At 41.9% G+C, this 27,982-nt stretch overlaps 2 protein-coding genes across 8 annotated transcripts in view; one reads left to right on the top strand and one right to left on the bottom strand.

Moving 5' to 3' along the window:
• Positions 1 to 15,895: 15,895 nt before the first annotated feature.
• BBS12 (Bardet-Biedl syndrome 12) lies at positions 15,896 to 26,554 on the bottom strand. 5 transcript variants are annotated; one of them, XM_077279078.1, is made up of 2 exons: positions 26,163 to 26,273; positions 15,896 to 21,106 (listed from the first exon to the last, which is right to left on the bottom strand). In XM_077279078.1, exon 2 carries the CDS (start codon positions 21,098 to 21,100, stop codon positions 19,109 to 19,111), a length of 1,992 nt encoding a protein of 663 aa, XP_077135193.1. In that variant the 5' UTR covers positions 21,101 to 21,106; positions 26,163 to 26,273; the 3' UTR covers positions 15,896 to 19,108. The 5 variants fall into 5 exon arrangements, with proteins under 5 accessions (XP_077135193.1, XP_077135195.1, XP_077135192.1 ...); XM_077279080.1 differs by lacking the exon at positions 26,163 to 26,273 and adding an exon at positions 26,451 to 26,554 and having other exon boundaries at positions 17,761 to 21,106; XM_077279077.1 differs by having other exon boundaries at positions 17,761 to 21,106; positions 26,131 to 26,260.
• LOC143789956 (uncharacterized) overlaps positions 26,386 to 27,982 on the top strand; it is an 18,467-nt gene continuing 16,870 nt past the window's right edge. The window contains exon 1 of one of the 3 annotated variants that reach the window (XM_077279082.1): positions 26,386 to 26,521. In XM_077279082.1, coding sequence (XP_077135197.1) covers positions 26,408 to 26,521 — 114 coding nt within the window. In that variant the 5' untranslated portion in view covers positions 26,386 to 26,407. Of the gene's footprint in view, positions 26,802 to 27,982 lie in introns of all 3 variants that reach the window. The other 2 variants (XM_077279083.1, XM_077279084.1) reach the window with 2 other exon arrangements.

Genomic DNA, 27,982 nt, shown 5'->3' with positions numbered 1-27,982 from the left:
CGGCGAAAAGTCATTCACAAAAGGAGGAAACATGCGAGCTCCACAGTTGGATGTTCTCTGCCAGTTTGTCATAAAAGCCTGGAATGATATTGATGCAGAAACAGTAATCAAGTCTTTCAAGAAGTGTGGCATATCAAATTCATTAGATGGTATGGAGGACGACTACTTGTGGCAAGATGAAGAGGAAGCTGAAGCTGAGCCCACACCATCTGATACGGAATTCGATCCATACGATGACTGCCTTACAAATGTATCACAAGATCTCACTGATGTGTTTATGAAATCAGATGACGAACAGGAGGATTTTGAAGGTTTTTAAAGGGAAACTTTTTACAGCAAAACCTGTAAAAATACCGTAGGTTGCAGTTATGATGGGCATTGCTAACAGGGACTTGCCCGGCACTTGCTCTCTCTCTATTGTTTGTTATCTTCCTCTTTTATTATCAGTTCCAGTTTGGTTGACAGCTTAGAAAACAAACAGCATGGCCGCTGCCGTGGGTTTATTGTTTTATCCTTCCTTTCAGCTTTAGAGTGAATTAGGAAAAGTTTAATCCACTTGCACTGTTTTAATATACCGTACATGTTTGATGATACACAGCCTTGTTTATAAGTGACAGTTTTCCTGCTAAGTACCTGAGTACCTGCATGTCATAAGCATTCAAATTAAAATTACCATATTGAAATCAAATCTGATTTTTTTTTTTTTTTCCTTATGTGCATTGGAAGAGGGGTAGACTTATACGGTGAGTATATCCCAAACTCTATATTTTAACTGGAAAAGTTGGGGGTCGTCTTATACGCCCAGTCGTCTTATATGCCGGAAAATACGGTATATATATATATATGTACGCACATATATATATATATATACGCACCTATATCTATTATTTGTGGCCTGTCTTTATTAACCATGACCAAAAATGACAAAATCGCATGTAAAAACGCACCGCAAAAGCACCAAACAGCAACAAAAATGCTTAAAAAATACATCAAATCCGCAGCACATTGATACATTATTACGGTGCATATTTCAGGTGCATACAATCTGAAATGTGTTAACGGGCCTTAATCATCCCCTTATTCTTGCAATAAAAATAAAGATATTTTAAAAATACACATATGTGGTATCAGTGTCCATAATAGTCATAACTATCCAAATACAAGATCTATACAAATATAAAATTAATGAATCAAATTGTTAAACACAGTAAGTAGAGAAAAATTAGAAATGCCGAACAGGTGTAATTTTAGTCATTCGAATATTAGAAAAAGATGCAATAAGAAAGGATCAAAACTTTGTATCAAACATAAAATTGTATCAATTAACCCCTTTCTGTCATTAGACGTACTATTCCGTCCATGTGGGGTGGGCCCTACTTCCCAAGGACGGAATAGTACGTCATACGCGATCGGCCGCGCTCACGGGGGGAGCGCGGCCGATCGCGGCCGGGTGTCAGCTGCATATCGCAGCTGACATCCGGCACTATGTGCCAGGAGCGGTCACGGACCGCCCCCGGCACATTAACCCCCGGCACACCGCGATCAAACATGATCGCGATGTGCCGGCGGTGCAGGGAAGCATCGCGCAGGGAGGGGGCTCCCTGCGGGCTTCCCTGAGCCCCCCGCAGCAACGCGATGTGATCGCGTTGCTGCGAGGGTCTTACCTCCCTCCCTGCCTGCTCCAGACCCGGATCCAAGATGGCCGCGGATCCGGGTCCTGCAGGGAGGGAGGTGGCTTCACAGAAGCCTGCTCAGAGCAGGCACTGTGAAGCAGCCTGCACTTCTCGCAGATCGGTGATCTGTCAGAGTGCTATGCAAACTGACAGATCACCGATCTGTATTGTCCCCCCTGGGGCAAAGTAAAAAAGTAAAAAAAAAAAATTTCCAAATGTGTAAAAAAAAAAAAAAAATATTCCAAAATATTGAAAAAAAAATATATTATTCCCATAAATACATTTCTTTATCTAAATAAAATAAAAAAAACAATAAAAGTACACATATTTAGTATTGCCGTGTCCGTAACGACCCGACCTATAAAACTGGCCCACTAGTTAACCCCTTCAGTAAACACCGTAAGAAAAAAAAAAAACGAGGCAAAACACAACGCTTTATTATCATACCGCCGAACAAAAAGTGGAATAACACGCGATCAAAAAGACTGATATAAATAACCATGGTACCGCTGAAAACGTCATCTTGTCCCGCAAAAAACGAGCCGCCATACAGCATCATCAGCAAAAAAATAAAAAAAGTTATAGTCCTGAGAATAAAGCGATACCAAAATAATTATTTTTTCTATAAAATAGTTTTTATCGTATAAAAGCGCCAAAACATAAAAAAAATGATATAAATGAGATATCGCTGTAATCGTACTGACCCGACGAATAAAACTGCTTTATCAATTTTACCAAACGCGGAACGGTATAAACGCCTCCCCAAAAAGAAATTCATGAATAGCTGGTTTTTGATCAATCTGCCTCACAAAAATCGGAATAAAAAGCGATCAAAAAATGTCACGTGTCCGAAAATGTTACCAATAAAAACGTCAACGCATCCCGCAAAAAACAAGATCTCACATGACTCTGTGGACTCAAATATGGAAAAATTACAGCTCTCAAAATGTGGTAACGGAAAAAATATTTTTTGCAATGAAAAGCGTCTTTCAGTGTGTGACGGCTGCCAATCATAAAAATCCGCTAAAAAACCCGCTATAAAAGTAAATCAAACCCCCCTTCATCACCCCCTTAGTTAGGGAAAAATAAAAAAATTAAAAAATGTATTTATTTCCATTTTCCCATTAGGGTTAGGGTTAGGGCTAGAGTTAGGACTAGAGTTAGGGCTAGGGTTATTGCTAGGGTTAGGGCTAGGGTTGGGGCTACAGTTAGGGTTGGGGCTAAAGATAGGGTTAGGGTTTGGATTACATTTACGGTTGGGAATAGGGTTGGGTGTGTCTGGGTTAGAGGAGTGGTTAGGGTTACTGTTGGGATTAGGGTAAGGGGTGTGTTTGGATTAGGGTTTCAGTTATAATTGGGGGGTTTCCACTGTTCGGGCACATCAGGGGCTTTCCAAACGGGATATGGCATCCGATCTGAATTCCAGCCAATTCTGCGTTGAAAAAGGAAAACAGTGCTCCTTCCCTTCCGAGCTCTCCCGTGTGCCCAAACAGGGGTTTACCCCAACATATGGGGTATCAGCGTACTCAGGACAAATTGGACATCATCTTTTGGGGTCCAATTTCTCCTGCTACCCTTGGGAAAATACAAAACTGGGGGCCAAAAAATAAGTTTTGTGGGGAAAAAAAAGATTTTTTATTTTCACGGCTCTGCGTTGTAAACTGTAGTGAAACACTTGGGGGTTCAAAGTTCTCACAACACATCTAGATAAGTTCCTTGGGGGGTCTAGTTTCCAATATGGGGTCACTTGTGGGGGGTTTGTACTGTTTGGGTACATCAGGGGCTCTGCAAATGCAACGTGACGCCTGCAGACCAATCCATTTAAGTCTGCATTCCAAATGGCGCTCCTTCCCTTCCGAGCTCTGTCATGCGCCTAAATAGTGGTTCCCCCCCACATATCGGGTATCAGCATACTCAGGACAAATTGGACAACAAATTTTGGGGTCCAATTTATCCTGTTACCCTTGTGAAAATACAAAACTGGGGGCTAAAAAATCATTTTTGTGAAAAAAAAAAAGAATTTATTTTCACGGCTCTGCGTTATAAACTGTAGTGAAACACTTGGGGGTTCAAAGTTCTCACAACACATCTAGATAAGTTCCTTGGGGGGTCTAGTTTCCAATATGGGGTCACTTGTGGGGGGTTTGTACTGTTTGGGTACATCAGGGGCTTTGCAAATGCAACGTGACGCCTGCAGACCAATCCATTTAAGTCTGCATTCCAAATGGCGCTCCTTCCCTTCCGAGCTCTGTCATGTGCCCAAACAGTGGTTCCCCCCCACATATCGGGTATCAGCATACTCAGGACAAATTGGACAACAAATTTTGGGGTCCAATTTATCCTGTTACCCTTGTGAAAATACAAAACTGGGGGCTAAAAAATCATTTTTGTGAAAAAAAAAAAGAATTTATTTTCACAGCTCTGCGTTATAAACTGTAGTGAAACACTTGGGGGTTCAAAGCTCTCAAAACACATCTAGATAAGTTCCTTAGGGGGTCTACTTTCCAAAATGGTGTCACTTGTGGGGGTTTTTAATGTTTAGGCACATCAGGGGCTCTGCAAACGCAACATGGCATCCCATCTTAATTCCAGTCAATTTTGCATTGAAAAGTAAAATAGCGCTCCTTCCCTTCCGAGCTCTGCTATGCGCCCAAACAGTGGTTTACCCCCACATATGGGGTATCGTCGTACTCAGGACAAATTGCACAACAACTTTTGTGCTCTAATTTCTTCTCTTACCCTTGGGGAAATAAAAAAATGGGGGCGAAAAGATCATTTTTGTGAAAAAATATGATTTTTTATTTTTACGGCTCTGCATTATAAACTTCTGTGAAGCACTTGTTGGGTCAAAGTGCTCACCACACATCTAGATAAGTTCCTTAGGGGGTCTACTTTCCAAAATGGTGTCACTTGTGGGGGGTTTCAATGTTTAGGCACATCAGGGGCTCTCCAAATGCAACATGGCGTCCCATCTCAATTCCAGTCAATTTTGCATTGAAAAGTCAAATGGCGCTCCTTTCCTTCCGAGCTCTGCCATGCGCCCAAACAGTGGATTACCCCCACATATGGGGTATCAGCATACTCAGGACAAATTGTACAACAAATTTTGGGGTCTGTTTTCTCCTGTTACCCTTGGTAAAATAAAACGAATTGGATCTGAAATAAATTTTGTGGGAAAAAAAGTTAAATGTTCATTTTTATTTAAACATTCCAAAAATTCCTGTGAAACACCTGAAGGGTTAATAAACTTCTTGAAAGTGGTTTTGAGTACCTTGAGGGGTGCAGTTTTTAGAATGGTGTCACACTTGGGTATTTTCTATCATATAGACCCCTCAAAATGACTTCAAATGAGATGTGGTCCCTAAAAAGAAATGGTGTTGTAAAAATGAGAAATTGCTGGTCAACTTTTAACCCTTATAACTCCGTCACAAAAAAAAATTTTGGTTCCAAAATTGTGCTGATGTAAAGTAGACATGTGGGAAATGTTACTTATTAAGTATTTTGCGTGACATATGTCTGTGATTTAAGGGCATAAAAATTAAGTTGGAAAATTGCGAAATTTTCAAAATTTTCGCCAAATATTCGTTTTTTTCACAAATAAACGCAACTTATATCGAAGAAATTTTACCACTATCATGAAGTACAATATGTCACGAGAAAACAATGTCAGAATCGCCAAGATCCGTTGAAGCGTTCCAGAGTTATAACCTCATAAAGGGACAGTGGTCAGAATTGTAAAAATTGGCCCGGTCATTAACGTGCAAACCACCCTTGGGGGTGAAGGGGTTAAGATGTCAGCTTGCAATCCCAAAAACAAGCCATCAAGGAGAAAATAAAAAAAATATTAGTGCAGAAAAATTTCAACATAAAAGCAATTTTGTTTAAAAGAAATCTCAAAATTTTTATTCACCATCAAAATAAAAAAAAAAGAGAATTTTAAGACTGTTGTATCACTGTAATACTGACATAAAAACTGTGTTGCTGGATCATTTTTAACACAATGAGGACTGCTAAAACAAAGCAACAAACAACAATATTGGAATTCATGTTTGCTTTTTTAATTTTTTTTTCCAAATCTGGAATTTCTTTAACGTTTTCCTCTACATTGTATGGTAAAATGAATTGTGTCATTCAACAATAAAAAAAAAGTCCCTTCAAAAATTATCAAAAATGTGTTTTTGTGCTTGAATAACATCTACTTACCAAAATTCAATACTATTTGCAGTTCTCAAAATTGAAGGTGTAGGACAAGATGGCTCTGTGCAAGTTGATCTAGATATGGTGCTGTTTAGATAGCTGAACCTTCATACTACAAAATCTTCTTCACTGCCATAAGCATCCCACATAGTTCTTTAGTTCTTCCATGGAACAGCTCCAATTGCTGTAGCCATGTGATTTTTCCCTTTACCCAGTCCTTGCTTTGAAGACAGCTGTGAATGTCAATGAGCAACTTAATACTGATATCTCTTAATTCTTCAAGTTCTTTCAGTATCCAATCATTTGTCTTCATTGCCAAATGGGCAACATAAAGGATATTGTCAATTGTACACGTATTTTGTAAAATAACTTTTCTTCTACCAGGTCTTCCTTTCCCTGACCAGGGTGGACAAATTGATTTAATTGCACTTTTTTGTGGAGTTGGGGGGTTGTAATACTTTGCCTTTTTTGGAGTATTTTTTTCTTTCCTTTTTTGCCACATTTCTTTTTTACAAAGTGGCTCATCCGATTGCATGTTTTGTTCTATGAAAACTTCAGTCTTAATTTCTGGAGTTGCAGATTGTGTTTATTTTCTAAAAGGGTTTCTGTAATCACCTTTGTTTTTAAAACATTAAGTCCAATTTTATGTATTTTTCCAATTAGAAATATATGCATTTGTTGCAAAAAGTCACCTGGCCTCCTGTTTAACATCGTTTAGAACAACTTTTTTTTTACAACAAGAAACCAGTTTTCCACTACAGAGTTGGTATCTCTGGTCTGACCCACAGTGGAATTGTTGCACAATATGATTCCAATACACAAATGACTGGAGGGCAGAACATTTCATTAATATCTCCACAAATCTGTTGGTTACTCTCCTCTCCTGCCAATATTTTTGCATCATCAATTTTTAAAAAACTTGAGAAAATGGAGACATTTTTTTTTTTTATATTGCCATCAGTTTCATCCGCATGAATTTTGCTCTCAGGGCTCATGATGGGAATCACCTCTGTATCATTAAGTACTTGTATGTATCTCAATATTTTTAGTTAACATTTTCAAGTACTTTTTACAATTTCTTGTCTGTATATTAGCCTGAAACACGTACACCATCTGTGCAAGTACATTTTTAATGTCATTGATATTAATTGCGTTTTGAAGCAAACCAAATGTAAGAAAAACTCCTTTTTTTTCCTTGCTTACATTGTATCTGTTTAATTTCATGCTAACTAGCTTTATCATGTGAGCAGAGCATATGCGGGCAACAGAAAAGCATTTTTGTAAATAATCAATAATACCAAAATTGCAAAATGTATGTAATGCTGCATGGGTAAGTGCCCAGCTAAAACCAAGTTCCACTTTCTGGGGTCGGAGTATCTGTTTGCAAACATAAAAAAAAAAATCATGACACAGACATGATAGCCAATGCTGAATAGTTGAAGTACTCTGGTCTGATGACATCAATTCAGCTATAGGTAAGGTAATGTTAGCTTTCCCAGGCACTAATATGCACAAAGCATAGAACAGATTTTTTTCTCTTGAGTTTTTTTGGACAACATTCCTTGTTTTTATATAGTTTAAATTGCCAAATAAAAGTTCCTTCTGCATCAGAGTTTGCTATTTTGTTTGGTATGAAGTAAGGTAGGTTTCAACTGTCCTAATTCCTTTTTTAAATCATTCCTTTTGACGTATATGCCTCTGGAAGGATAGGCTGCTGTAATTAGTCTAATGGAACCAGAAACATTTACCTTTATCTCAACTTGATGACATTGCTTTTATGTTTTTTTTTATCAATTGAAAACAAATACTTTGTACATCCAGCAAACTTACAAACTCATCTGGCATGCCAATACACTGATTTTTTTTTCCTTTGATTTAGTTGATCTATAAATAAATTTTATGACACAAAAATTGTTAACTTTTTTGAATTTACTACACAAGAGATCTGTCCAGCCAGATTTTAGTACTCTATATCCATGTTTTTTATTTGGTTTTATTTGACGGCATTCCTCTTTAGAAATTCTCAGACAAAACTCTCCCGGATATTGAGCAGAAAATAGTCCATTTTTACTGTCAGAGGTCCTCGATGTAATGGTGCCAACATTGAGCATATTTTTTACAGTCAAATGCTTAATGGTTTGGGTTCTGTTTTCTGTAGCTTGATCATTATTGTTACCCAGGTAATCTTATGACGTCTCTTCTTCAGTTCAACAGATATAGTTGTTGATTGGTGTGAGTTTTTTTTTTTACATGATGGACAAAACCATGGTGAGATGACCTCTTATATCCTCAATGGTCACATATTCCACACATGCTGGATGAAACCAGTCTTGACATAAACTGCACTGTGCATATGGTTCATCTGGGTTGTTTTTTGCTAGCATATACAATACAACTGGATATCCTCATTCACAATGTTGTAGTCCATAGCTGGAGTAGAAGATGCTGCTGATGGTTCTGCGATCATCATGCCATAATTGGTAAAGCAACTTTCAAGTCTTAAGGTTGTATCTTGTCTTGACAATGTAAAAACTCATCTGTTAAAAATAACAGTAAAGACTTTTCCAATAGCTTGTTTTGCCTTAAGGTACCGTTACACTAAACGACTTACAAACGATCATGACCAGCGATACGACCTGGCCGTGATCGTTGGTAAGTCGTTGTGTGGTCGCTGTCACACGGACAGCTCTCTCCAGCGACCAACGATCAGGGGAACGACTTCGGCATCGTTGAAACTGTCTTCAACGATGCCGAAGTCCCCCTGCAGCACCCGGGTAACCAGGGTAAACATCGGGTTACTAAGTGCAGGGCCGCACTTAGTAACCCGATATTTACCCTGGTTACCATTGTAAAAGTAAAAAAAAAAAACAGTACATACTCACATTCTGATGTCTGTCATGTCCCCCGGCATTCACAGGGTTAAAACTGCTTTCGGCAGGAGCGCTGGTAATGCACGCGCTGCTGCCAAGAGCTTCCCTGTACTGAATGTGTCAGCACCGGCAGTAAAGCAGAGCACAGCGGTGACGTCACCGCTGTGCTCTGCTTTACGGCCGGCGCTGACACAGTAAACCCTGTGGACGCCGGGGGACGTGACAGACATCAGAATGTGAGTATGTAGTGGTTTTTTTTTTTACTTTTACAATGGTAACCAGGGTAAATATCGGGTTACTAAGCGCGGCCCTGCACTTAGTAACCCGATATTTACCCTGGTTACAAGTGAACACATCGCTGGATTGGCGTCACACACGCCGATCCAGCGATGACAGCGGGTGATCAGCGACCAAAAAAAGGTCCTGATCATTCCCATCGACCAACGATCTCCCAGCAGGGGCCTGATCGTTGGTCGCTGTCACACATAACGAGATCGTTAGCGGGATCGTTGCTTATGTCACCAAAAGCGTGACGTTGCAACGATATCGTTAACGATATCGTTATGTGTGACTCAGCCTTTAGGTGGTAATGTACCATTTAAGGTACCTTCACACTGAACAACTTAACGATAACGATAGCGATCCGTGACGTTGCAGCATCCTGGATAGCGATATCGTTGTGTTTGACACGCAGCAGCAATCAGGATCCTGCTGTGACATCGTTGGTCGGAGCTAGAAGGCCAGCACCTTATTTCGTCGCTGGCTCACCCGCTGACATCGCTGAGTCGGCGTGTGTGACGCTGATTCAGCGATGTCTTCACTGGTAACCAGGGTAAATATCGGGTTACTAAGCGCAGGGCCGCGCTTAGTAACCCGATATTTACCCTGGTTACCATTGTAAATGTAAAAAAAACCAAACACTACATACTTACATTCCGGTGTCTGTCGCGTCCCCGGCGTCCGCTTCCCTGAACTGTGTCAGCGCCGGCCGGCCGTAAAGCAGAGCACAGCGGTGACGTCACCGCTCTGCTTTAGGGCTGGCGCTTATGCAGTGCAGGGAAGCGGACGCCGGGGAACGCGACAGACACCGGAATGTGAGTATGTAGTGTTTTGTTTTTTTTACATTTACACTGGTAACCAGGGTAAACATCGGGTTACTAAGCGAGGCCCTGCGCTTAGTAACCCGATGTTTACCCTGGTTACCCGGGGACTTCGGCATCGTTGGTCGCTGGAGAGCTATCTGTGTGACAGCTCTCCAGCAACCACACAACGACGAAACAGCGACGCTGCAGCGATCGGCATCGTTGTCTATATCGCTGCAGTGTCGCTTAATGTGACGGTACCTTTAGCTCTGGCACACCTATCTCACTTTGAACAATGAAAAACTCCATTATCTCACTTTTAATTGAAGAATCTACTGCCTGAAAATTGTTTACCTTACTATTTTGTAGATTGGCATCAAGGTCGGCCTTAGATTAACTGGTAACCTGTGCAAAATTGCCTATGGTGCCTCTCACTCCATTGTTTTTTTCTACTCAGAATACCCAAGTCTCATTTATATCTTAAGAAAGCTAATTGAAGCTTTCTTGACATTAAGCCCCCATTCAATAAAGATACCGTCACGTTAAGCGACGCTGCAGCGATATAGACAACGATGCCGATCTCTGCAGCATCGCTGTTTCGTCGTTGTGTGGTCGCTGGAGAGCTGTCACACAGACAGCTCTCCAGCGACCAACGATGCCGAAGTCCCCGGGTAACCAGGGTAAACATCGGGTTACTAAGCGCAGGGCCGCGCTTAGTAACCCGATGTTTACCCTAGTTACCATTGTAAATGTAAAAAAACACAGTACATACTCACCTTCTGATGTCCGTCAGGTCCCTGGCCGTCTGCTTCCCGCACTGACTGTGAGCTCTGGCCGGCCGTAAAGTAAAAGCAGAGCACAGCGGTGACGTCACCGCTGTGCTGTGCTTTACGGCCGGCCGGCGCTCACAGTCAGTGCGGGAAGCAGACGGCCAGGGACCTGACGGACATCAGAAGGTGAGTATGTACTGTTTTTTTTTTTACATTTACAATGGTAACCAGGGTAAACATCGGGTTACTAAGCGCGGCCCTGCGCTTAGTAACCCGATATTTACCCTGGTTACCATTGTAAAACATTACTGGCATCGTTGCTTTTGCTGTCAAACACGACGATACACGCCGATCTGAAGACCAAATAAAGTTCTGGACTTTCAGCAACGACCAGCGATATCACAGCGGGATCAAGATCGCTGCTGCGTGTCAAACACAACGATATCGCTATCCAGGACGCTGCAACGTCACGGATCGCTATCGTTATCGTTGCAAAGTCGTTTAGTGTGAAGGTACCTTAAGACTGGCATTTTGTACATTTTATATTCCAGTTTAAAGGGAGTTGTTCACCATCTAAACAACACCTTTTCAATTGCTATGATTCCCCCTATAAAATAAAAAACAGACTATAGTCCACACCGGTGCTGGCATCATTCCAGTGATGATGACACCTACTCTCTAGGGGCTTGCATGATGTTCTTAGGTCACTGATTGACAGCAGGGCTCATGTGACGAACATCATGCAAGCCCCAAGAGAGTAGTTGTCATCATTAGAGATGAGCGAATATTTCAATATTTGGTTGAGGTTACGTTTGTCGCATTTGCTAATATTTGCCGATAATTTGGCGAATATTCACGGAACATTACCGAATGCCATTATAGTCAATGGGAGGCAAAAACAAGCGCATGCACAAGACCTTAGAACAGCCCCAAATGCTGCCAAAACACATCAAATGAGGGACCGACAGCAGGAAAGTGGCCTCAATTCATCCACAGTACAGATTTTAACATGGCACTGCAGCAATCAGCCAGGCATGAGGTATCGGTGTCTGGGACAGCATTTACAGCTTTCCAATGAACATCACAGTATTATGAGGTGGGTGAGGGATCAGTGTAGGGCCCCTTTGCTGGGATCCCAGATAACATGTTCAAACATCTCTACCTGCTTTTATGCTGAGCCACACTCAGGTGGCACAAATATCGGTTTTCTAGACTACCATTGTCAGAAAAATTTAAGAATAGGAACACGGGTAGTTGAGTGCAAGGCAGTGGAGGCCTGACGGTCTCAAAGGCCTACTGCTACAGGCAACACACATGAAGGAGATCCAACCAGGAGTGTTCACATTTCCAAAAATTATTGGCAGACACCACCAAAGTGGCATCAATTTCACCACAGTAGAAATAGTGTAATAGGGACAGTCGGGTCTTGCACTACCCCAATCCAGTAGATGGAGACTGTAACGGGCAAGGTGGTGGAATCACTGTTCTGTATCCCTCTGAAAAGCCTGGAAGTGGCGTAACTAGGTGGCCTACCAAATCACGGCCTACCAAATCACTACTCGGACAAGTGGCAGCAGGTAAAAACTGCGACCCAAGGAGGTACAAAGAGGTGGCATCAGGTGCTACTCCATGGCTGACCTACAGAATGTGGCAGCTGACCCCCTACAGCAGGTAAGCTGCTAAGGCCCAAAGGAGGGATGAAAAATGCAGGCAGGCACTGTATGGATTTCGGAACCACCGGCGCAAATGTGAATGGCTGAGGAACAGAAAAGCATTGTCAGGTGCGATCTGGACCAGGTGTTAGGACAGATGGGTGCTCGCAGGGGCAATCTGGAATGGCTGATGGACAGAAGAGCGCAGACAGGTACAAGCAGAGGGGCACAGACAGGTAACAGCAGACGGGTATAGGGTAGACAAGCAGACAGACAGATCAGGGGAACATGACAACTAGCAAGCTTGCAAGGCAAGCTAATAACAACTCAGGTGCCTCCATATTGTAGAAACTTTAAATAGGTGTCACCCAGCTATAGGTTGGGAATACCTTAGGTTGATGCGTGTGGTCCCTTTAAGAGGGAGGAAGCGCGCAAGTGCGTCATCTAAGCATAGTTCATGGTCCTACAACTGAACCTTGGTGGACATAGACACACAGGGGGCGAGATGAGTAGGTGGTCTGTGAGTGAGAGACACTGAATTTCCTGTCTGTTAGGTACAAGGAGATCCAACAAAGGGTCAAGTCTGTATTGTCAACAGATCAGAACATCTGTAGTAAGAGGGAATGGTCCACTGTATCAAAGACTAATGCCAAATCCAGGAGAAAGAGGACAAACTCGTGTTGCTTTCATTTGGTGTTTAGTAGGTCGCTGATGACTTTAGTCAGGGCAGTTTCAGTGGAATGGTGCGGTCTGAAATCAGATTGTAAAACAGGGAGCAAGAGAAGAGGTGGGAGGACAGTTCAAAATGGATGTGTTGTTCCAGTAGTTTGGTGGCATAGGGGAGAAATGATATGGGGCGATAGGTAGACACAGAGGATGGTCAATGGTGGGCTTTTTGAGGATGGGTGTGATCGACGTATGTTTCAATCAGGATGGAAGACACCAGTTGTTAGTGACAGGTTGAAGAGGTGGGTTAGGCTTGTGAAGAAGACTGGTAAAGTTTGGAACGAGGTGGGACGTTACTATATCACATTCACAGGTGGTGAGGCAAAGTATTCAGATAAGAAGAGAGGGAGGGGGAACTGGTGGATGCAGAAAATTGAAAGTAATGAATAGCTATTTAGGGTTGTGAGACAGGTATGATATGAGGGATGAGAAGTTGGTTTGCTCTGCTTCAGTCAGAATTTTTGCTGAATTTTTACAACTTTACGGGACGGGCAACTCCGCTCCCTATTTTTGGCAGATGTACAACCAGGGCTGTGGAGTCGGAGCCCATTTTGGTGGAGTCGACTCCGACTCCTAAAATATATAATAAATTGGGTACAGTAGTTCAATGCAGTTTGTGGGGAATATTTTTTCATAAGAATTTGGAAGTAATGAAACGTCCTATACAGTGCCTTGCGAAAGTATTCAACCTTTTCCCACATATCATGCTTAAAACATACAGATACCAAATGTAAATTTTTGGTGAAGAATCAACAAGAAGTAGAACACAATTGTGAAGTTGAATGAAATTTTATTGGTTATTTTAAATTTTTGTGGAAATTCAAAAACTGAAAAGTGTCGCGTGCAATATTATTCGGCCTTTTTACTTTCAGTGCAGCAACTCACTCCAGAAGTTCATTGTGGATCTCTGAATGATCCAATGTTGTCGTAAATGCCTAATGATGATAAATATAATCCACCTGTGTGTAATCACGTCTCCTTATAAATGCACCTGCTCTGTGATAGTCTCAGGGTTCTGTTTGAAGCACAGAGAGCATCATGAAGACCAAGGAACACAACAGGCAGGTCCGTGATACTGTTGTGGGGAAGTTTAAAGCCAGATTTGGATACAAAATGATTTCCAAAACTTTAAACATCCCAAGGAGCACTGTGCAAGCGATCATATTGAAATGGAAGGAGTATCATACCACTGCAAATCTACCAAGACCGGCCGTCCCTCTAAGCTTTCCTCTCAAACAAGGAGAAGACTGATCAGAGATGCAGCCAAGAGGCCCATGATCACTCTGGATGAACTACAGAGATCTACAGCTGAGGTGGGACAGTCTGTCCATAGGACAACAATCAGTCGTACACTGCACAAATCTAGCCTTTATGGAAGAGTGGCAAGAAGAAAGCCATATCAAGATATCCATAAAAAGTGTTGTTTAAAGTTTGCAACAAGCCACCTGGGAGACACACCAAAAATGTGGAAGAAGGTGCTCTGGTCAGATGAAACCAAAATCGAACTTTTTGGCAACAATGCCAAACGATATGTTTGGCGTAAAGGCAACACAGATCATCACCCTGGACACACCATTCCCACTGTCAAACAAGGTGGTGGCAGCATTATGGTGTGGACCTGCTTTTCTTCAGCAGGGACAGGGAGGATGGTTAAAATTGATGGGAAGATGGATGGAGCCAAATACAGGACCATTCTTGAAGAAAACCTGCTGGAGTCTGCAAAAGACCTGAGACTGGGATGGAGATTTGTCTTCCAATAGGACAATTATCCCAAGCATAAAGCAAAATCTACAATGGAATGGTTCACAAATAAACATATCCAGGTGTTAGAATGGCCAAATCAAAGTCCAGACCTCAATCCAATCAAGAATCTGTGGAAAGAGCTGAAAACTGCTGTTCACAAACGATCTCCATCAAATCTCACTGAGCTGTTTGCCAAGGAAGAATGGGCAAGAATTTCAGTCTCTCGATGTACAAAACTGATAGAGACATACCCCAAGCGACTTGCAGCTGTAATCGCAGCAAAAGGTAGCACAACAAAGTATTAAGTTAAAGGGGCCGAATAATATTGCAAGCCCCATTTTCCAGTTTTTGAATTTCCACAAAAATTTAAAATAAACCAATAAATTTCGTTCAATTTCACAATTGTGTTCCACTTGTTGTTGATTCTTCACCAAAAATTTACATTTGGTATCTTTATGTTTGAAGCATGATATGTGGGAAAAGGTTGAAAAGTTCCAGGGGGCCGAATACTTTCGCAAAGCACTGTAAAAGTCTGTCCTATTCCTGATCTAAGGTCTAGACTTTTAGCTGAGATGAATCTGTGCTGCAGTTTATGTTCATGATAAGTAGTGAAGCTCCTTCTCTACAATAAGGGGAAAAATAAACACACAGGGAAGGAAAGCCTACATTCATCTCAGAATTTCTGGAGTGAACAGGAAAGCAGGATTAAAGCAGGCAAGTACTTCCTAAAGCATGTCTAAACTCTCAATAAACTGTGCATAAATCAATAGTCCAGTATATGTTGCCTCTGTATGCTTGATGTTTTAGTTTGTTTTTCCTCTTAGCTCATGTTTGGAGAAATTAGCTGCTCTGATGACTTATATACACCCTATACATAGAATATAAGGGGAAAAAATGTTTTGTAACATCTCAAATTTGGAAATATAGTAACAGGATCGATGAGGACATATATAATTGTGTGTGTTCTGGAATGTGATTAAGCAAAAACATGCTTCCTCCCTTCCATTCTCCCCTCTTCATAGACTGTGAAGAAATATGATGTGAAGCATTTAGTGAGCTGTACCCTGCTGAGACAAGCCTTGACATTGAAAGTTCAAAGTAAAGCTATTTAACAACACATTTTACAAACTTTATACTTATCATGTGTCCTATAGATTTATGAAAATATTGTTTTATTTCTATCCTAAATTATACAGTGCACAATTCCCTATTCTTGCAAGAATTACAATATACTTTATTTTTTTTTACAGGACAAAATTATTTTCAGAGCAAATTTACATAATAACAAAATGCCTAAGAAGCATCTTATGAAGTCCTCTGTATTTGAGCATTTCACAGTGTCTCAAGATAATAAACATTTTGTGTGTCAGTGTATAAGTGACCCAGATGAAAACAAATGCTGTGATGACAAAATCAGTGCATACTCAGGCAGTGGTAAAAATGCTCCTTCAAGAGCTTCCAATCTAAAAAGACATTTACAACGCTGCCATCCAGAAGTTAAAGCTGTGACTGAAAAAAATCACAGCAGCACCAAGAAACCAGAGACCAGCACTTCCCGCCAGGCAAAGGAGGAGGAAAGAGCGTCTTAAACATCAGTTACAAGATATTTTGTAAGTGACAAAGTTACTGTAACAATGACAGAAGATGTGTTTAAAAGACAGCTCATCGAGGTTGTTGTGAAGGATTGTGTACCATTATCATTATTTGCACGACCAGCTTTTACAGCTCTTTAATGGAGAAATGGCTTACAAACTTGGTGTTTCTCTGGAAAGAGAAAGTATTAGAAAATTAGTGATTGAAGAAGCCCTCAACCAAAAGGAAGATCTTAAAAAGACTCTCAGGAGATACTTTGTATTTCTTAAAATGGATGCCTGCACACATCAGAGAATGAACTATTTTGCTATCAAGGTTCGATAGGTTTGTGACAACAAAAAAATTGTTACTAAGACACTTGCAGTAAAAGATCGTAAAGCTCATCACAGCAGCCAGCTTCTCCAGACGTTAATGGAAAAAGTTCTGCAAGATTATGAACTCAAAAAAGAACAGGTTCTTGCTATTGTAACTGAATGCTTCAAACATAAGTACAATTAAACTGATGAATGAGAATAATGAAGGTGAACAGCAGCTAAAAGAACATTTCAAATTCAGTATGTTGGAGATGGAAGGCCACAGTCCTGTTCCCATAACGGAAGAACAAACAGATACTACTACAGAAGAACAGAAAAATGATTCTTTACAATTAGACGATCTTGTTGAAACTGCTTCACAACTCTTTCCTATTCATCACATGCGCTGGGTTGTGCACACGCTGCAGCTGGCAATAAGATAGTCTTCAAGAGGGACATGCTGGAACTCTGATTAGCAAAGTGAGGAAATTGGCTATTGCTACCAGAACCCCTAAAATTGATTCCATCTTGAAGAGACGTGCTGGAAAAGGGGCAATTGTGGATCAAGCCACCCGGAGGGGCAGCACCTATTTAATGATTGAGCGATTGCTTGAGACGAAACCCTTCATTGGCGATATGGCCAACCTTCAGGTAACACTACATGAAGGTCAATGGAGACAGATGGCTGAATTGAAGGAATTGCTTCATTACCCATTTACAGTGACTAAAAAGTTACAAGCTGAGGATTTAACTCCTGCCATTTTAATAAAGGAGTGGAAGAACTTGTTGTTTTGCCAGTCCCAAAACGACACTTATGCATGTTTTCTCAATATCTCACATGAATTCAGTATAAACCTTTCCCGTTTTAGGTCAATTAGGACTATCATAATTATTATTTGCCAAATGCCAAAATAATGAGAGATAAAAATGCCTTAAAAAATTCTATTACCGCAAAGTCAAAAGATTACATACACTAAGATTACTATGCCAATAAACAATTCTGGACTGTCCATATGATGATGCTATGTGTTTGTAAGCTTTTAATAGGTTTTTTGGCAACATTTGAGTTAGAGACACACCTGTGGATGTATTTTAATGCACACCTAAAACATACTACTTCTTTATGTAGCAACATCGGAATGTCTACAAACAAGTATGGGAATGTCCAGCCGTCATGATGCCGAGGAAGGAGACGGGTTCTGTGTCAGAGAGATGAACGTGCTTTGGTCCGACAAGTCCATATCAACCCAAAGACAATAGACCTTGTCAACATGATGGCGGAAGCTGGTAAGATTGTGTCAATATCGACAGTGAAACAAGTACTGTATCAACATGGGCTGAAAGGCCACTATGACAGGAAGAAGCCCTTAGTCGAAAAGAAATATAAAAAGCCAGATTAATATTTGCAAATGAATACAGGAACAAAGTCCTCAATTTTTGGAGACATGTCCTGTGGTCTGATGAAACTAAAATTTAACTTTTTGGGCATAATGACCATCATTACATGTGGAGGAAATATGGAGATGCTTGGAAGTCTAAGACCACCAGCCCAACTGTGAACCACTTTGTTTGGTTGTTTTGCTGCAGGAGGGACTGGTGCTCTTCACAAAACAGATGGCATCATAAGAAAAGAAGACTATGTGGCAATACTGAAGCAACATCTAAAGACATCAGCCAGGAAGATAAAGCTTTGGGAGAAATGGGTCTTCCAAATGGACAATGACCCGAAGCATACTGCCAAAATGGTAACAAAGTGGCTTAAGGATAACAAAGTCAATATTTTGGAGTGGCCATCACAAAGCTTTGATCTCAATCATATTGAAACTTTATGGGCAAAGCTTAGAAGGCAGGTGCGAGCAAGGTGACCTACAAACCTGGATCAGTGAAACCAGTTTTGTCAGGAGGAATGGGCCCAAATCCCAAACAACTACTGTGAAAAGCTTGTGGAAGGATAGCCCAACGTTTGACCCAAGTCATTCACTTTTAGGGCAATTGTACCAAATACTAATGAAATGTATGTAAACTTTTGACTTTGCAGTAAGTAACAAAAATGCCTTAAAACATTCTCTCTCTCATTATTCTGGCATTTGGCAAATAATAATAATTATGGTAATCCTAATTGGCATAAAATGGGAAAGGTTTATTCTGATTTCATATCAGATATTGGGAAAAACATACATATGTGTCTTTTTATATAGTGTATGTAATACTTCTGGGTTCAACTATAGGTCTAGTCGCAAAATTTACCTAAACATCAGACGCTTCAGAGAGGAAAAGGACTAGAACTCTAGTGCCAAATGACACATGACAAGGCTCGTTAAAGGATCCGCATTGACTTTTAGGTTTGCTACTTCCTATAGGTGGCACTAGAGTTTTAGTCCTATTCCTCTCTGAAGAGACAATTTGCATATTTCTCAGAGGAGCATTGCGCCTTAAAAGTCTCCTCATCTCGGCATACTCAACATGTCACTCTCCCCAAGGAGAAACTTTACCCCTTGGATCCTAAACATCAGAGAAATTGATAATCGTCACTAACAAACTGTCCTGTAGTTGCCTGTTTTGGTGTAGTAAAACCTGTAATAATCTCTGCATCTGTCTGAAGCACAATGTGAACGAGATGCAGAGCACTACGCCAAGCCTCAACCTTTGGAATAACATTATCGTACACTGTGACCAGTCTATGATCAGTGAGAAATTCTCTCTCACCCTTTAAAACCTTCTTGAAGTACTCATTAAACACATATGATGAAGGAGAAGAGGAAGCACTGATGTTTTTGAGTTCATTTTGTATAATAGTCAGAGCTTGTAATTCTGAAGAATATTCACCCATGTTAAAAAGAAGAGTTGAAAGATATTTAACCCAGCCGTTAGCAAAGCATTTATAGACAAAGGATTGGTAATCGACAACAGAGCTGGACAACCATGATGAGGTGCAGGACAGTGATCCTCTAATGATTGAACTAGAGGGTACAAGCGTTTTCTCAAGTTTTTGGAGATGATTTAGACAGAATAATTCAACAGCACCACCTCCAGGAAATACTTTTTGATCAAGAAGAGCATCATATAGCTTATAAGAACAAGTCCAAAACTGATCTTCCATGACCTGCATTTTGGGATATAACCTGCAACTTTGCACAACAGTGACAAGATTAATCCCATGCGCATGGAGATTCACAGCAACTGTTTGGTTTGAACTACCTTGTGGAAATATTTTGGCAAACACCTCACAGCCAATGCTATGGTCCGTTACCTGTGTGAGATAGGTCACTATTTCTGCACCTGTGGAGTCACTAAATGCTTGAAGAACGTTTGGCTTTACATGAGTAATAATAAGAATATTCCTATGAATACATTGCATTATAAGCTGTGGACAAGCATCATCCCTCACTAAAATTAAGTTTATATTTGCTTGAACAATTTTCTGACATGCTTTATCTATCCATGACTCCTTAGACGAACTTACATGGTCTGCAAATTTAGATACCAATTTTAGATTAGTTGCCATATTAAAGCCAAGATGTCTATACTTTTCTGTCAGTTCTCCATCCAAAAGAAGAACTCGTAAAGGTTTACCCTCAAACTTTTTAACAATGGTAGCATATTCTGGTCTTACTAAAGTCACATATCCAAAAGTAGCACTTGAGTTCAATTCTGAAAGACATCTTAAAATGCAAATGTTTACATAGGATGCCTTGAAGAGATCTTTGGTCACAAAAATTTCAGGAGTGTTTTCAAGCATAAGAGTAGCAGCCTTCTCCACAAGTTCCATTGCTTCCCAATTCCCGTGACTCAAAGACTTTGTTAGATTTTCCAAACTGTGGCAACTGGTTTGTGAAGGATCCTGGAAATTGCTTACTTTTGGGATTGAGAAGTGTCTACTATGTGACAGTTTGCTCATCTGGCATAGTTTACTATTTATGTTTCCCCTACTTGACGGAATAATATCTACATTTTTTACTGTATTAGGAATGTGTTCTAGGCATTTAAGGTCAAAAGTTTCACTTCGAGAAGATGAGACGCAATGAGTTTCATGATTATAAACACTATCACTTCTTCCATCAGGTACATATGTCTTATGACTTGAGATCTGCTTTGTAGCAAGTACATTATGAATTGGAATGTGTAAAGCTTCAAGGCTTTCAATACAAGAATTCAGCCCTTCTACCATTATTGAGACAATCAATGAAATGGGAACTCCGTGGTGAAGGCATTCAAGAACAGCTTTGCTCCATACTCCAACAAGGAAAAACAGAGTTGTTGTAGCAGTCTTATAAGCTTTGTGATGGGCTTGAATAGTTTCATTAAGGAGTTGGCCAACTGCACTGGATAAATCTAGACTCTCCAGAAGTCTAAATGCTGAGCAAGTCAAAGAGCTTTCTTGAGTGTCTGGATCGTAAATAAACTTGTATGATTTTTGTGGTCCTAGGAAGGTCTTCACTGATGATGATAAGTTACATAATTCAACCAATCCCAAGTGGCCTCTTAATTTCATAGTAGACATGATGGCCTAAGATTGAAAAGAATGGATTTATTCTGGTGGTCATATCTAGCTGTAAATAGGTTCTCCAATGGTAGCAAGCATGGCTGCCCATAAATGTACTGACTTTTGCCAAGAAGCATGCAGAACCAGTGTGAACTGCATGTTTCTGCAATTAGGTTTTGTGTGTGGCCAGATGAACAGAAGAACTATGCGGAATTACGGCACAGCTAGAAACTGCAACAATGACCAACAGCATGGCACTTCACAGTAAATTGTGCTGGCTTTTTGGCGAGCTGTACATGTATGGGCACCAATATTTTTAACTAAGGACTCAAAGTACCAATTAATTCTGAGCAAGTAATGTTAGGAAGAAGATCTCTGGACTGACAAACTACCGTAATTATATTCTGTCCAACGCAATAACTGAAAGGTTATACTGCCGTTACAAAGATCATTGCACCACTCCAGTCGTTTTCTTTGGTCTAAGTTTCCTGCAACTAGGCTTATACTTCATATGTTCTCAGCACAGCTCAGGTTGGTCTTCTGCAGGTTGCGACCTGCCAGATTGCTCCAGGGTCATCCCATGTCAAGTGAACCAATGATTTTTACCTCTAATTTTTAATTCTTTTGAGATTTTGGTATCTGGTAATAGTGTGTCAGATAATGCAAAATGTGAATAAAAAAAAATTCTAGATATATATATTTTTTTCATTGATTTTCAAAGTTCGGAAAAAGTGCTAATTTCGGTGTTGCCTGCCTTTACATTTCTCCTCATAACGCAGGCTAGAAAAAAAGAGAGAGAAACAAAATAAACACCATTCTACTCAGAACTGTACAGGCTTTCGCCAGATATGTCACAAGAGTATCTTTGATAATATTTTACCCAACCAGACGCAAAATTTAAAAATGCATTTCTGAAAAAAAAGTTTAATTTCAAAATTTCAAAAACTGCACGTGCCTGCTATGCTCCTAGCAATACCTGTACCAAAATGCAAGTTGGGATCGTGATGGGATCATATTTTAAAAAATAAAACTATTACAGGGTCAGTTCGAAAATCTCGAATTCAGATCTGTTCAGCCTGTGGTCTAACAGTGTGGGGTCTATATTTACCAAATAATCCATGACTATATTTATGGTATTATTTTATTATGTTACAGCTAAGGCTAGGTTCACATTGCGTTTAGTACAATTCGTTTAACGGATCCGTTAAACGCATGTCCAGAAATGAGCCAAATTTGGTGAAAATTTGGCTTCACGTTGACTGTGTTTATGTCATTTTGATGACCGTTCGTGAAGCATCCATTTGTCTGCGTTCAGGCACTGTCAATAAAGTTGTTTTTTTTTTTTTGCTCTTTTGTCAGCGTTGGGTGTGTATGGAAAACATTCTCCATTTTGCAAGCATTGAGTGAACTTCTGCTGGCAAGATGTTTGTGTCTGAGCTTGATAGATTTCGTTTGATGCAGTTGCGACTTCGGCGGAGAAGACGTATTTTCCAAAGGAGATATTGGATCCATGAAGTGAATTTTTTACGGAATACATATGGTGCCTTTCACACCCTGTATGATCAGCTTCGGGATCATCCCTTTAAATTTCAACGTTATCTTCGGATGTCCATTGAGACCTTTGATGTTCTGCTCTCGCATTTCCTGTCACATGACCACATGGACCCTCATGGACCACCCACCACCCTCATTAACGCAATCCAACGTATGGTTTCATTTGGACATTTTGCTTGATTTGCGTCTGGCTGCGTTAGCAATAGACTTGAATGGCAGAATTAGCGCTTCCGTTAATCTTGCGTTAGCTTGACCGGACCCAAAAACGCTGCAGGCTGCGTTCGAAGGTACGTCATAAAAAAACGGAATGTTACAAACGCATGCCAATTTTGACATGCGTTACGATGCGTTATACAAATGAAAGTCTATGGGTGCGTTACAATGTCCGTTACATTGCGTTTTTACTACTTAAAAACGTGTCTGTTAGACGGACTGCCCTAGCGCAATGTGAACCCAGCCTTAGAAGCAGGAGAGGACAGAGGAGAAAGCTTTGTTAGGGCTCCACCTGAGAATGAACAGGGGTAGTCGGTGACTGTAGAGCAGATGACGGGCCGGCAGCTCGAGCCTCCACAGGCCATATTCACACCAAATCTTAACACCCAGGCAACTCCTCAAATGAAGTGAGAAAAATATTCTTAACATCCAGTTATGTATTGTACAAACCAGGACTACGAAGAGGAGGAGAGTTTGTGAAAACATCGGATACAGGAAGCAGAACCCATCACAGGGACTCCGCAATACCGGACTGTCATCCCATGTAGTGAAGCAGATATAAAGACAGTGAAGTCCATGAAGTGGTAGAAGGCGGCACAAGATTGGCAATGGATGACATAACTGGATATGTGACCTGTGAATATGATCGGCGCTGGTGGCGGCTACTGGACTCTCCAAAGATTGTGAAAATGAAGAAGTTGAAGTGACTTTTCTGCACCTTCTGGTCCAGCGCCGTCCTTTGTGTATCCAAGAAAACCAGACATTGTAAAAGTGAACAAAAATCAGATATAACTCAGGTGGAGCCGAGCACCATGACAGCCGCACATACTCTGACACAGAAGGAAACGGCCATTGCTAGTGAGCGCTTATGGACAAGATGACATTTCATCCTCTAGAAGGGACACATTGATGATAGAAGGCCAGTGTAAAAACCTACTACTAATTGTTTGATTAGTTCATATTTTATAGAACAAGGATTTAACTACTGTACTATTCTTAAACACGTCATAAATGACATGTTTAGTGATATACAGTAATAGAAAAAAATTGTTACATGTATAAATAGGTAGTAAAAATATTGGTTCTTTTAATCTTGTTTTTAACATATAATTAGGATGAGACTGTATTTAGAAAACTACACTTGAGGATATGATCATCTTTTTTCTTTTGGTTTGTGCAATGCATTCAGGTTGAAAATGCTGAACAAGTTGTTATGATGATTAAGATGGATTTATTCTGGCACTTCGGCATTTGTTTTTTGTGTTTCTTTATTGTTGCATATAAATGTTGAATTCAATAAGTTGTAATTTGAAAAGAAAAAGGGAAGAAACTCACACAAACATAAAATCAGATGATTCAAGGCTTAAAAAAAAAATAAAAAGTTTGATAGGTCCCAAGTTGAATCCCTGTACAAATATAAACAAGGACACAAGTAACACACATGCATGTTTTCACAATTTTAAAACATACGTTTTTTTCACAATTGCGCATCAAAATTTTGAATTGGATTTCTCCAAAACAAAATATAAAGAAACATAGTCTTGTGACATATCAAATGAAAGCCAGTACCGTTCTGAGAAAAATTCTGCCTCTCTCACCTCTATATCTTAATTCTAGCCCGAGATATGATAAAAAATGTAAAGCCATACTAGGCCAAAATCCGCGCTTTTTCAAAACTTTAGAAATCTGTAAAAAATTTACTGATGAAGAAAAAAATTCAAAACTTTTAATTTGTAATTAACTAAAGTTGTACTTCATAAAAACAAAAAATAAAAAAAATCTAAAGACGTGAGGTAAAAAAAATATTAATATTTGGATCACTTGATATGGAATGACCCTCCAGTGCTTACTGGACTAGACAGAGATCACTTGTCAATGTAAATCTATGAGAGCTAGAACGAGGCCATAATAAGGGTCTCATAGATTAACATTGAGAGCTTATGACCGTTACCTCTGGTTTCCGCTCAGTCAGTTGTAGTGATATGAAGGCGCCGGGAGAAGCTGAAGACAGCGGCTGGTGAGTATAATACTAGTGGCAGGGAACTTTTAGCACCATTTCAGCGCCGAAATAAAAGATTTGCTGGAGTGGTGCTTTAACTCACTCCTGGAAGGAAAGAAACCTACCTTGCATGTGCCACATAGTAGCGGTAACTCAGCATCTGACCTTTTGATCCCTTAGTACACCGTGTGAAGGGGCACAGGCGCTATCCCCCCTCCACATGTGGCAGACGCCGGCTGTGTTACACCACCGGTAAGTGTCTCTGACAGCACCGAGGGCCACAGCTAAATCATTCACATGGCGCTGCCAATATCTGACAGTGGCTATTAAAGGGAATCTGTCACCTCAATTTTGCCCTATAAACTGCGGCCACCGCCATCAGGGGCTTATGTACAGCGTTCTATAATGCTGTAGATAAGCCCCTGATGTAACCTGAAAGGAAAAGAGGTTAGATTATCCTCACCCAGGGGCGGTCCCGGGCCTCTCATCTTCTTACGATGACGTCCTCTTCTTTGCTTCCTACCGCGGCTCCGGCGCAGACGTACTCTATCCGCCATGTTGAGGGCAGCGCACAGTAGTGCAGTGCGCAGGCGCCGGGCCTCTCTGACCTTTCTAGGTGCCTGCGCACTGCAGTACTTTGCTCTGCCCCCAACATGGCGGATAAAGTATGCCTGCGCCGGAGCCGCGGTAGGAAGCAAAGAAGAGGACGTCATCGTAAGAAGATGAGAGGCGCCGGACCGCGACGCCCATTGGATCGGACCGCCCGCACAGGTGAGTATAATCTAACTTGTTCTTCTCATCTTTCAGGATACATCAGGGGCTTATCTACAGCATTACAGGATGCCATAGATAAGCCCCTGATGCCGGTGGCCTCAGTTTATAGGGAAAATTTCAAGTGACAGATTCCCCTTAAGTGTAGCCATCGTCCACAATGCCATCTTCTCAGAGGGCCAATGGCAGACAGGAGCTGGCTGAACACCCCATGGCTGCCATACTGGTACTCCTGTGAGGCAATGACAGACTGGGCCTCAGAGAAGAGCAGGGGTCAGACCGTACACTGCCGGACTGTGGGGCTACAGCGCATAATACACAGGTGCCATATTATATGGTGTGCCACTAGTAACAGACCGCTGCTGCTGTTACCATGGGGAAAGGGCTTCATCCTGAGGGGACCAGACGTCTGTGCCTGCGCCGGGTCATTACTAAATCTGACGCCCCCTAGTGTAGCACGCACAGCACTGCAGGAGACGCCAGCTCCATGTGCACGGAGGACACACATTACCGGCTCTCTGCAGGCCGCTCAGCTCTCCCTACCGAGGTTATCGCCGGTACAGCAGAATCCAGAACAAGGACAGTGACTTCGTTGCCATGAGAACCACTGCACAGGATTTGCTTCCGGTATAAGCCCCAGACGCTCAAACTAGGTTGTCGCTGATTGGTTATTATTACTCAGTGAATCAGAAGTGATCGCAACTATCACGCCCCATCTCTGTAGTGTCCAATCAGTGTCTTACCGCGTGCTCAAACTCATTGCGCATGCGCTTGGGTAACCGTTGCCCATGGTAAAGGAGACGCGAAGCTTATACAATTACGCATGCGTACCGAGAGGAGCCCTCCACACAGTGACACGAGAACATCGCAGGATAGCCCCGCCTATAATAGCGACGAAAAGGGTGAGGGGCGGGGTTTTGGATGGTATCCGCGGCGCAATGAAGCAGGTGTGGCGTTGTCATGGAAACGTTCTAATTAGCGTCTGTGTCTCCAACGTTCTGTCGGAATGGCGGGCATTGTGCTGCACTGATGCTCGTGTAGGCGGGTTCTTCTAGCCATAAACCCAGGGGCAGGGCGGCTCCCGGGAGACAGTGCGGGCTGGAGATCCGTTACCCAGTAACAGACGCGCAGCGAAGAGGACGGAGCCTGCAGCCCGGAGAGTACAGCGCCCGCCGGGAGATGGTACGTGGTGCCGGCGGCGTTATACGGAGAGTGCCCCGTGTACAGCGCTCACTGGGCGTCATGTGGAGCGGGGGACCACCGGCAGCTCTGAGTCTGGGCCACTGGTCAGATACCGGCAGATCTCCCCTCATTCACAGACTGTACAGTAATAAGCGGGCTGTAACCGTGTATGGGGCACCGCGGCCCACCGGGGGATTTACCTGTACCCCTGAGCCAGTGTGTATACCGGGGCCGTACCGACTAATGCCGCACGTCGTATATACCGGGGACGTACCGACTAATGCCGCACGTCGTATATACCGGGGACGTACCGACTAATGTCGCACGTTGTATATACCGGGGACGTACCGACTAATGTCGCACGTTGTATATACCGGGGACGTACCGACTAATGTCGCACGTTGTATATACCGGGGACGTACCGACTAATGTCGCACGTTGTATATACCGGGGACGTACCGACTAATGTCGCACGTTGTATATACCGGGGACGTACCGACTAATGTCGCACGTTGTATATACCGGGGACGTACCGGATAATGCCGCATGTTGTATATACCGGGCTGTACCGGATAATGCCGCATATCGTATATAGCATATCACTCCTCTCATCCTCTGTATATACAGCCCCATCCTCCAGCACATCACTCCTGTCATCCTCTGTATACAGCGCCGTCCTCCAGCACGTCACTCCTCTCATCCTCTGTGTATACAGCCCCGTCCTCCAGCACGTCACTCCTCTCATCCTCTGTGTATACAGCCCCGTCCTCCAGCACGTCACTCCTCTCATCCTCTGTGTATACAGCTCCGTCCTCCAGCACGTCACTCCTCTCATCCTCTGTGTATACAGCCCCGTCCTCCAGCACGTCACTCCTCTCATCCTCTGTGTATACAGCCCCGTCCTCCAGCACGTCACTCCTCTCATCCTCTGTGTATACAGTCCCGTCCTCCAGCACGTCACTCCTCTCATCCTCTGTGTATACAGCCCCGTCCTCCAGCACGTCACTCCTCTCATCCTCTGTGTATACAGCCTCGTCCTCCAGCACATCACTCCTCTCATCCTCTGTGTATACAGCCTCGTCCTCCAGCACGTCACTCCTCTCATCCTCTGTGTATACAGCCCCGTCCTCCAGCACGTCACTCGTCTCATCCTCTGTGTATACAGCCCCGTCCTCCAGCAC

The sequence above is a fragment of the Ranitomeya variabilis genome, chromosome 1 (genome assembly GCF_051348905.1).
Source record: "Ranitomeya variabilis isolate aRanVar5 chromosome 1, aRanVar5.hap1, whole genome shotgun sequence".
Classification (NCBI taxonomy): Eukaryota; Metazoa; Chordata; class Amphibia; order Anura; family Dendrobatidae; genus Ranitomeya; species Ranitomeya variabilis.
This window is presented reverse-complemented; position numbering and strand designations above follow the sequence as displayed.

Bases quoted from the DNA above. Each gene is read 5' to 3' on its own strand.
- BBS12 (XM_077279080.1), bottom strand. From the start codon at position 21,100: ATGTCTACTATGAAATTAAGAGGCCACTTGGGATTGGTTGAATTATGT.